Here is a 12,211-nt window from a genome sequence, read left to right as displayed (position 1 = left end):
GATACTAAGAAATATTTATCTGTACTAGTACCACATACTTGTTAAACATAATAAAAATATTGAAATCTGTTAATCAATTCACAGTAGTAGTAATTACTGAAATATCTTTAATATATTTTATAAGATATAAACATTCCTCAACTGTTACAGGCACTGACTTGAGATTCTCGGAGTCCCACACAGTCACCAACCTTTCATCTGCCAAATCTCAAAAAAACAGGATTGTCTGGAATTTCAGACATTGGGGTATAAAAAGAAAAGCAAAAACCAAACCAAAACCAACCAAAACACCTGTCAGTGATTATTCAGGCTTGCTCACTGTGCACCATAAGGCAAGTTTCATCTGCAGTAGAAAGCTCTGGCTCAATGCTAAGAGAACACTTAGCCTGATGTTCTCAGGGAAGATCAGAACAGATAGCCAGCCTCCTCAGGGTGGGAGTCTACTGGTCTTGCCTTTTGAAACTCATATAGTGAGTACACTGACAGCCATACAGGGATGTAAATAGAGTATCTATACTTGAATATACCCTGCATTTATATATATATATACACATATAGATATTTTAAATATACACTTGTACTTTTTTATATGTGAACATGTGCATACATAAATATACACACACACAAAGAATTAAAGTGGGATTTAAAGGGGTTTTTTTTCACACAATTCCACTTCATATTGACAATTTTTAGCCACATTTCCCCGAAAGAATTCAATAGCAATTCTTCTGTTTTCTGCATAAAACAAATTCTTTAACAGGTGCAAGGGGAAAATGCAAAAAGACAGCACAACTTTATGACAAAACAGTATATAAATGACAGCGAGAGTTGGTCATAAAAAAAAAAATCATAGTTGATTTTCAGCTTTCAAATATCGGCAATAGCACTACTAGACTGCTTTGTAAAGCAACACGTTGTGAAAGCTGCACGTTAACATGAAGAGAGAGAGCTGGCTGGAAGAGAAAACCATTTTTCAAGTGGATATGTGTTGTCAGAAAAGTGCACATTTTCTCTCTTCTCTCCTTAGGTGTTCCCACCTTTCTGATGAGACTGCCTGTTAGCTGGCAGCCTCTTCACTGCTTCTGAGCATGCAACTGTACTGTTAGCAATTAAGTATTATTTCTAATGCCTCAGAAAAATCAAAACACGGCACTGAATTTAGACTACATCAGAGATGGAGGTGCTGGCAGAAAGTAGTGTGCAGAAAGAAACTTGGTGTAGGAAGGAGTAGAAGGAAGATAAAGGGAGGAAGGAAGAGGGGGTAGATGAAAGGCTGGGAAAATGTGCTAGACATATAAGTCAGTTATGACCACAACACCCCCCCTCCCCCCCGAAAAAATCTCTCAGATTTCAATATAACTGTCTCAGTGCCTTTTAAACAGAGATGTTTCCAGTATATTGGGATTTCCATAACTCATCTGAAAACCTCAGCACCTTCAGACAGTGAATCCAATCATGAAACTCTTAAAACAGAACAGGAATAACTGAGGACACAAAAATGGTGACTACTGCTTTAGTAATTAGTGACTTGTTTAAGGATAGATCTCACAAGCAATAGACTTGCTAAGATTTCTGGCTCTTAGGTCTTTTCTGTGGCTTTTGAGTGCTGCACAGAGCTCATGCACAAGCTGAGTGCCCCCATGGCTCCCTAAATTAACCTTTCAGTTCTAGCTAAGTCCAGGTACTCCAACCTGAATGTTACTCTGTGGCACTGTAACAAAAATGCAAGATTTCCATTATTGCCTCTTGTTGATTGCAACTCATGCTTGGAAGTCCCCCTAATTATCCAGGGTAAGTGGTATGTGTCTTGTGGCTTTCAGCTCTATGCAAATTTTGATATTTTTATGGCCACATCCACGGGATGCTGCACTGAAAGATCAGATTGTTTTTAAGAGTGAACCTTATCTCAGCAATCAAGAAAAAAGTTATATGAAAAACTTTTAAGCAGAGTAAATTTCCTTTTGCAAAAGCCTTTTTTTTTTTTCCTCTCCAGCAAATGCTACCTAAGTATTTCCATTAACTTAAAGCAGAGGGCATGAGAAAGTGAAGTAAAAAGGAAAAACATTCCGTGACATTTTAGCTTGAAGTGGAAAAATCAGTTTTTGAACTGTAGCTAAAGACAAGTTAAATTTGCTTGGTACAAATAACTAGTTGCATAAGAAATACATCTTCAGCTTCTAAAACACAAAAAGAAGCTATTGTTAAAGTGATTGTTTGTATGGGAAAATCCTGTATCTGTTTCCTTCAGATGTCCATTTCACACTTGCCAAATTTACAAACACAACACGGAACTTCTCTCATGGCAGAACATTTAGCATCAGACGTGAGCAGAGCTGGGGTTTTGGCTTTGTCCCAATGAGTAGTGTAAAACCATGTCTCACAAATACTTACACTGACCCAGCTGCACAACCAGTTGCACCATCAGAAATCAAGCATGTGAAACTGAGAACTAAAATAAAACATGGCTCTAGCACTCTTCCTCCCAACTACTGCCCAGGAGCATCAAAGGCAACAGAACCAGCATTAGGGGAAAACGATGAGAACGAACTTCAAAATGCACTTTTACTGGGGTTTAATACTTTACTAAGTGCTAAAGGATATTGTCTTAGATACTGGAGATTCTTCTGTGGTTTGGCCCTGGGTACCCATAGGTAAAGCTTGGCAAACTCTCCAATAGGGAGAGCACACTTCACTGCAACTGTTTTTAAAGATGTAACTGCATTCTAAGGTAATGCTTCACTGTGAAAGGTTTGTGGGGGTTTTTTAAGGCTCTTTTCAAATATAACTAATGGAAATTTAGTTTGTTACTTTGACTTCTCTCACCTACTTCCAGAGCAGGTAATACAATGTACTGTGGCATGCTGACCTGTGACCACCACAGCAATAAAAGCACGAAAAGGTTATGTGAGGAAGAAGATATTGCTCCTATTCAGGATCTTCATGTCACTTACTGCTTCCTCAAGATTAAAGATACAAACAGCTTCTCCTTCAGTTTTCCGGCATGAAGATGATAAAGCAGTGAACAACACGTTCTCGGGCTGAAGTATGGGCTGATTCATATTAGAAAAAACATCTCAGCAACTAGAACAGTTCACAGAGAGTTAACAGAGAACGGGCAGTGCATTACACCCCTGCCCTTCCAACTCCTCGCTGGTTTAGGTGGTAGTGTTATTAAACTCCTTTGACAGGACATTTATCTAGTTCTATATCAAAGCTAACAAGAAGGAACTATAGAAAACTACACCTCAACAGCATGGCGTCTGAGGCACACCACTTTAAAAAGCACAGAGTGTACTTCCCTGTTCTTCGAGTCAGCTCTGCAGGCTGAGGGTGGGAGAACAAAGCCCACAACCGTACCTCCCCCCAGCCAAAACCACAGCAACTGCACTTCTTCTTTCTACACCCGTGCAAGCTCAACCTGCAAGACCTGAACCAAGAAACACTAGCACGTTAGCCGTTGTGCGCACAACAGAAAACTCTCAACTTATCCCACGTAACCTTCACCTACACATTTACTCACGTTTTCACTGGAACACAGACCTAGTGTCATCCTGCCAAGATTACACAATTCAGGCAGCTGCTTTAATGCTGCGGCACTGACCAGAACTTGCTCCTCTCACTTGCATGTGCCTTGCCTCCCACCTTTAACTCTTCCACCAGTGCTCTGCACAGAAGCCTCACCTTCAGTGACCTTCGCATACATGCAACAAAGGGAAACAGGGAAGTGTAGAAGGACCACCTCTGATCCAAGGACAGTTTACCCTCTGTACATCCTTCCGATGAGCTTAGCATATTTTGAACACTAGAAAGTTTAAATATTGTAGGTACAGTTGACCCTATTAAATTCAGCACCTGAAGAGTTTAATGAGCAGTCAGCTATTCAAACACAACTTGAATTTAGATACATAAATTATAGATTGCAGAGCTGCTTGCCTACTTAAACAAAGAATTACAGTACCATACTGAGTGATGGTCTTAATTTTTGAAGACAGATGTCACAGCTACCTCATACTTGGCATTCTCAGAGGCTTCAACCAGTACAGTCATTTCTGTACCATTATGATATCATCTCACTAGCTAAAGCACATCAGTGCCTGAAGGCTTCACTCAAGGTCTCCAAGCACCACAGTTAATATAGAATGACACTGCATCTGTCCCAACAAACAATTCAGTTAGACAGTATGAAGGTTAAGAAATGAAATGAGAGAATAGAGTGAGCACAAAAGGATTTGCTCAAGGCCAAATCCAGGTCAATGGCAGAACGTGAAGAAAACAGACATCTGTCAAATTGAACTAGTCTTGCTTAACCTGACTGCCCAGAACTTCCCTTCACACCTCTTTTTCCCTCTTCCAAAAACAGCACTTCCTTGTACCAGCCACTGGCTTAACCAACCCGACACTGGCAGGTCAAGGGAACTGCTACAGCGTGTAACCCCGAACACTGACTGGTGAAAATCCTCATCAAAGCTCTCGCAGAAAACATTGGTGCTTTCGACATTTTCAAATTTTTACTCTTTTCTTTGCCTTCTGAAAGATATTGGCTTGAGAGGGAGTGTTTTAATCAATATATGGAATTACAAAGAATACACCGTTATAGCCTCTGTGCTCTTCATTGCTCTGCTGCAAAAGGTAAAACTTTGAGAAAACACAGAATTGCTAGGGGGAAAAAGTGAAAAGGCTGCACTGATTAATTTATGTATGATAAAAAGACAATTTATTTAAACGCAATAAAATCAAACGTGGCATTTGAATTTTTTGAGATTTTTATTTGCTTATTTTTTATGGAAAAGCATAACCCAATCTTCAAAATCCACATATTCTGTGTGTCATGCGAATCTCAAACTGTAAGTATAAAAAATAAACCTCTATCTTACAAAAATAATGCTTCAGAGCAGTTAATGAAGCAAATAAAATTACTTAGTCTGTTATTTTTTTCTTTTCTTGATATGTTATGATGCATATCAAGAGGAAGCACCTGGTAAAAACCACACATATGGCTCAGGTCTATAAGCAATCTCAACCATGAGAGGCAGGGCATTAGATGAGATCAACGTGAAAACACTTTCTATGAGGTGAACAATGCAACTATCATCCTGAGCCAGCCATCTTCAGAATTCCACCTCCCTCTCATCAGGGAAAGCCAGAAAACTTTATTTTAGATATTTTATGTTTTATATTTATATATATTTTATATAAATATAAAATATTATAAGGAATAAGGCTTAGCAGGGTGCAAATTCCTGAAGGGGAAAAAGACAATTGGGGTAAAAAAGAGGAGAGAAAACAGAATTTCCTCAGAAGTAGAATGGAAACCATCCAATTTATTGATACCTGCTCACCATAGCAATTTATCTTGAATTAATTATACTGAGTTCTCCTTAAACACCAAGAAGCAGTTTATTAAAATTATCAAATCAACCTCTGTGAAACACGCTATAGAATCTAGGTACATACAGGGCAATTAAAGGCAAAAGTTTTCATAAGTTTACTACAGAGCCAGACTTAGTCACAGTCACTCAGTCATTTTAGTTCAAACAAAATATTAAATTGTAGACTGAATGCCTTATCATCACTACATCTGATTTCAATTTTGGCCTGTGAGAAAGCAGTATCCTGTGGCAATTTAGGTTTCCCAAAAGTTTTTTGGAGTTAGATATCAGAGGCAGCAATTGGCTCATTAGCATTTATTTACAGCATACCACAAGTACGACAAGGACATGAAATAGGTAGATGACCCATTGTTTCCAATAATCTAACATGTTCCAGGCCTGTATAAGTTTCTTAAACAATCCCTTGAAATGGCAGGGCAGTAGATTTTGGTCTTTTCCAGCTCCCCACAGTACTACGTGACCTGAGACACCTGAAAATCAGGCTCCATGGACTTGGTGCTTTTGGTAGTTGCTGTGGAATAGATGGGAAATGCTGGAAACCTTATTTCCAACATAATCTTCCAGAACAATCAATAAAGTTAAGGGACAGTTTTGACAGGTAGCAAGAAGGTTCAAAGATTTTGAGATGGCAATATATGCACTGTGCAGCATTGTCTAAGGGATGGTGCCACATCAACACAGATCAGCTACAGCTCCAGATAAAGACCAATAAAACTTCAGTCATCTACTCTGTCTAGCCTTCTACATTTAGCTCTCTGAGAAATTAAACTCAGGGCACGAAGGACAGCTCATTCTTTTTGCTATTGCTCTTCTTAGATGTATTTACATAAGTTTAAACCCAAGTATTAACACTAAGAACAAAGTTAAACAAACTAAATACTTACATGGTTACTAACGCATTAAGCAGACTGCTAAGTCTGATGTCATTCAAAGTGAAAAGAAAGAAGATAAACTGCTGGGTTCATTGAATAGTTTTTATGTATCTTACAAAACTATGAAACAAATACAGATCCATTAGACACAAGAGAAAGAAGAGTATGTTATTGCTTTGAGTAAAACATGATGGTGTTTGCAAGTATTTTGAAGATCTTTTCAGCATTATTTAGGTCAAACAGACCAACTATTTTTCAAAGCATCCAATTAATTTCACAGTATCTCCTATTGTTTATTAAATAATCACTGTAGCTTGGCATATTTATAAATCAAGAAAGGAACAATATTTTGAAAGAAGTATCATAGCATGGGAGACCATCTTGCTGTCTTTTGCACATTTCCCAGTTTGAAAGCATCTTGGTGTCATGTTAGATGTTTGATGAAATAATTGCTTTCCAGTTCTCTATTTCCAATTTTGTAATTCAAATATCTAAATTTACTGAAAGTAAACCAAAGCTAGATGCCAACTCAAAAAGCCCATGTCCTATAATACAGCCATTACTATGGGGTATTTATCGGACAACCAAGAATTACAATTGGTATAGTTTGGCAACAGTCTCTCTAGTGTCACTTTACGTAGAAGAGCCGTCTGGAGAACTGGTCTGTCAGCTCAGGAACCAGTACAGCGTTTGTGCAGCAAATCTGAATCACAGCAAATCACAGGTTCAAAGCAGCTGCTGAAAATGCTGTTGTTCTTTTGTACTATATTTTTGGGAAATGAAAACAGCCTGAAGTTACAAGTAATGAATTTTGGAAAGATCCTTAACGAGATGTTAGCCTTTTTCATTGCAGTTCTATTGCTTAGAGCAAGGAGAGGCAGTTCAGCATTTCCACTGTAGTCTCTGCAAGACTTCAGCAGTTGTTTCCCGTAGCACGCTAGAAGACTGGTGGGAAAACAGTTCTAATTTACAGCTATATTGACCAACAGCAGAAAAAAGCTACTTAAACTTAAAAAATAAATAAATAAATAAATAGAAAAAGAAAAAGTATGACACATGGTTACTACTGCCAGTAAGTACTTTAATGCTGCCTGTAAGAACCGAATCAAGATTGACGAGTTATGTGGAATACATAGTAGCGCCTTAACCATACATTTCCTGATATTAAATCTGTGGCCTTACCATTTATTTTGACATGATTACTGTCTTATGTGGATAAAGGGAGATTTTGATCAAGTATTGCCTATTTTAAAGTTTAGGGGTTTGGTGGTTTTTTTGTCACTCTAGAACAATGAATGAGGGACAGAAGATATTGCTACAAAAATAAATTCCCCCTTCAGAAATATTTTAGGTAAATGATTATTATTTTGATTGCCGAATCAAGTATTCTCCATGGACTAATTAGGAAAAAGAAGGAATCAAAAAATTGCAGCAATCCATTTCCTTGTTGACCTGTCTTACGCACTGAGTGCAAGACTCATGCATGGCCACCTGACTCTGACTCTCCACCACCACTACAAACTTGCACCTATTGCATCGCCTCTACAGTTTGAAGAATCTTTTCCTTTTTAAGGCCCCATATGCCTGCCAACTCACTCACCTGCAACCCAGATCCCACAGGGGGGGAAAACTTACGATGCGTTTTTCTAACCAAATTTTGTCCTCGGAGACCAAAGCAGGGGATACGTGGTGGACAACAGCCCGTCAAGCTCTGCATACCTGCCGTATCACACCTGCCGTACCTCATACCCTTGCTCAGAAAGGATCAAAATATTAGGCTAAATACACCTGTTTGGTGTACTTGACTCTGCTCAATCTACGCAACTGAGTTTTCTAGAGGAAGTCAACAACACTGGTCACTACAAGACCTCAGCTCAGGAATCATACGATTGTTTGTACCGAAACCTAAACTTTGGGCCACAAAACCATTTTGCAAAATACTGCACAAACACAAACCAAAACCGTACATAGCCTGTTGGCCTCTCTTCCTGCTCTTTTCTCCCTATTCCTCCCAGTGTGCTTATATATTTTCCTAAAGCAGATGGCAAAGAACTAATAACTATGAATTCTAGTTTGTATACATTTTAGGGATAGCTGCTTATCTGCCACAGCAATGCAAAATTCCCAGGTTCCTCCAGATAAAGCACAGAACTGTCTGTTTACATCACCTGTCCAATGCAAAGAGCAACAGCTTTATACAGTGTGGGCACAGACTGCAAACTGTTATTTTTGGGTGGGGACTGGTGGAGGGAAATTAGCAACAGCTAGCAACAAGAAGCATCTTTTTTATTATAGAAAGATATCTCTTTTTTAAGATACGTGTGAACTCTCTTCCGGTACAACGCAGAAAAACAAATAAACAAGATATTATCACAAGGCAAACAGAATACCACATTACATGCAAATATACAACAGTGTCAGCAGAGGCCTAGAAAGTGAATACTAACTTTTAATTAACATTTTGATAGTTCTCATCTTTTCTTTTTTTTTCCTGGGGAGGAGATTTTTAAAGCTGTATCTCCTCAGACTGACAATCTTTTTCTTTAGAATTTTCATACTTTATGTGTCTCCATATAGTTTCTTTCGTATGGACACAGCAAATGAATGCCCACATGGAAAGCTGCCAACATGCAGAACATAATTCAGCTCCCTGGCTCTTTAAAAATTTCTGCAATATCATGCTTCTATGGCTCATTTCCACCATGACTGAGAAGCTTTTTCTCAGCTATGGATCTGACACAGGAGAAGGCCACATCTCATTAAATTCAGCACAGAAAAATTCTCATTTGGCCACATCTCATAGGATCCTCTTTGGAAAAAAAAAAACAGTGATAACTACAAAACAGGAATGGTGAAGGTGATCTGGTAAAAACACTAACGTGCTAAAAAAAGAATGGGCTTCATAACATTCATATTGGTGAAAAGGCCTTGGTTCTTCAATTTTTTTTACACTTACCTTGGTCGACTTGTCAGCGCCATGTTCTCGTTTTCCTACATGGTTCCCCATGATGGATCACCAGAACTTCAAATTCTGAAAAGATAAAACCAAAACAGCATTTTTGAAACCAATACATTTGTATTGAAATACAAATTAATTTTTCATCTGACACAGAACAAAAAGATGGTTCTCATACAATAAGCCTTTTTACAGTCCAAGGTAAGCATTTTTTTTTTTTTTCTTAGGATCTTTCACAAATCTTATCTGGTCTATTTTGCAAATCCAAGCAATACCAAAAAGTTTTCCTTCTTCTAAAAAAGACATAAACAGAGGACTGAAAATAAAGTATTTTTTCTGAAATTTGCACATAAATCAAAACTAGATTAGGAATTAGGCAGAGGTCCTGTCTTTAAACATTATGTTTATAATACCAAAACAGTGTAACAAATATCAAATTATGTCTAACTACAGACTTCCATAAAATATCAGGTAAGTTCTTTTAAATTCACATTTGCAATTATATAAATAGCAATTACTGAAAAAAAAGCACCACAATAAACAGCTAACAATTTGCTGTGGAGGTGAGAATGGAATTGTTCTTTACAGCCCACACTTTCATGACAAGCACATAAGAAAAGAATGCCAACTCTTTCTTTGTATTTTCTGGCTCATCCTGTTGTATCTTAGCTTTAACAGAGCTTATGTAGGTTAAACCACAACACTCAAATTTCAGCTTTTAGAGTACTCTTGTGGTTACGCTACATATTTCTTCTCATAGAAGCATGTGTTTATATAGGTTCTTATACACAGCTCCTGCCTTCAGCCGATTTGAATGCAGTGCAAGGTAGCATTTAAAACCCTGAAACTACATGCAAGAGAAGTTTCAAGTGGACTTTTTCCTCTCAGAATTATGAACTGAAGTTTCAGTAATAAAGTGAAATTTCCGGTGGTAACAGTAACACTTCATTACTCTGCAATGAACAGAAATCCCGGCACAACGCTCTCACTCTCAGAGGGCTACGTTATTTCATTAAGCATAATCTTATGAAAAGGCTTGGGAGAAAAGAAGATAGAAAATGCATGAAGTAAAACAATAGGCTATTAACCGGTTACACTCGGTAGAACGTACAAATATAGTTAAAACCCCAGCTACGTGCGCTGATTTGTGTACCAAAGGACTTTAAATATAGAGACTTTGATTACTTCTGACTTTTCATCACTGAAATGTGTACTTTATCAAAAGCAATCTTGTCCTGTATCTTACTGCAACTTTTGGAGAGATCGTTAGATTTATTTCCACCCAATCTCGATGATAAATTTCAAATTAGTGAGGGTCTGCAGTGCAGTCTCCTTTGACTATTCACTTAATTCCACTCACTCTAAAAACAAAGTACAACATATCATGGTATCTGATTAGGTAATTCCTCACAAATATCCACTTCTGAGGTCTCACAAAGGAAAATATCTAAACTAAGTATACTTAAGGTAGAATTTGTTGAATTGGAAACATTTATTATATTTTTTAACAGCACTATCTTTGCATAAAAGATTAAAAGAAAAAAAGTCATATCCTTTCAAATTGTTACATCAGGACAATCAATTCACATTTTTGAGAGATTATGAAAACTTTCAAGGAAAAATACAAATAAATTCATATGAACTGGGTTTCACAGCTAAATACTTCAAACTGGTCACCTGAGCAGCAGCTGTCTTCTCACATCGCTTTCTTTGCAACATATGGAAAAGAGTGGAATACAAAACTATAGGAAATGTCTACAGCAGAATATAAAGGGATAAAGTTCAAGTGTTACTCTCCCAGTCATTTATCGAAAGATTAACTGTCAAAGTTGATCTGTAATACACATACGTTTAAGTGAACAAAGCATGAAGCCAATGCAATACTTGCAAACTAGAACTCTGATCAGCATCCCCCTGCCTCCCCTTTGTCACCCTGCTGTCTCTGGAATAACGCTACAGGAACAAGTGCCCTGCACCCATGAAACACTGAGCACAGCGTAGTCCCAGTCCTGCAATACCAAGGCAGAAAAAGATATGAGAATACTGATGAGTTTTGCTGTGAAACTGAGTCAGATAGATGTCTAAAAATCATTTGTTGGCCAGTGAAAAGAAAAACAATAAAAAATTCCATGCTGCCACATCAGAGATAACTGAAAATGATAAGGCCAGTTTCCTACTCAAATGTTTGCACAAAGCAAGCAAAGAAAATGAAAACCAAGCAAACAGAAAAGTGTATGAAACGGTTGATCAACACCCTCTTAATTCCTGTGGGCGTAATTCCTTCCTGCTAAAAATTACACATGGAATGGAATAAAAAGGAAAAAAAGGCTTGGAGAAACAGAAAGGCACAATGCTATTCCAAGTTTAGGACTATGGATTGAAAGTACAACTACATGTGGGCTGAGTGTTACATTTCTCTACAGAAACAGACTTAAGGGTTGAAAACTAATGGCATTGATTCAGCCTGCACTTCCGTTTCTTTTATTGTTTTGAATGTGTCAGAGGGACAGCGTGTGGTCAAAATTCAGACCATTCGCCCCTTCTTATTCTCACTTCATATTCAGAAATTAACGCTAATGCAACTAGATTTTACTTCATCCTTTTCATGCATAAATGAATACAAATGTTTAAACTCAGTCTAAGTTAGCTGTAGGTATCTGCTATAAACTCCCTATGTAGAGATAAAGCTGCCTTTTAGCCAAAGGGACAAAAACAAGAGGCCGGATAGCAAGAGTATCCTAAAAGTTACAGAATTCTTCACACTACTTATTAAATGAAGAGACCCGTAAATAATCCTTTGGGAAAAAAAAGCTTCCAAAAAATCTGATGTGTATTAGGAAAGTAAAGGTATAGTGCCAACTCTTCTGTAGATACCTGATTAGGAAGCAAAAACATACATACACACAAACCTATAAACATTAAAATCATCTACAACAACAAAAAGACCTAATTTTTCACTTTAGCCTCAAAGCAGAAGTCTGCCTTACTTGATT

At 37.7% G+C, this 12,211-nt stretch overlaps 1 protein-coding gene across 1 annotated transcript in view; it reads right to left on the bottom strand.

Moving 5' to 3' along the window:
- The window catches only part of MBP (myelin basic protein), a 92,346-nt gene extending 83,058 nt beyond the window's left edge, over positions 1–9,288 (bottom strand). The window contains exon 1 of the mRNA XM_014938507.1: positions 9,219–9,288. Coding sequence (XP_014793993.1) covers positions 9,219–9,269 — 51 coding nt within the window. The 5' untranslated portion in view covers positions 9,270–9,288. The remainder of the gene's footprint in view (positions 1–9,218) is intronic.
- Between the last annotated feature and the right edge of the window lie 2,923 nt (positions 9,289–12,211).

Source organism: Calidris pugnax, unplaced genomic scaffold (genome assembly GCF_001431845.1).
Source record: "Calidris pugnax isolate Ruff unplaced genomic scaffold, ASM143184v1 scaffold13, whole genome shotgun sequence".
Lineage (NCBI taxonomy): Eukaryota > Metazoa > Chordata > Aves > Charadriiformes > Scolopacidae > Calidris > Calidris pugnax.
The sequence above is the reverse complement of the archived record's forward strand: the minus strand, read 5'-3'. Positions and strand labels throughout refer to the sequence as shown.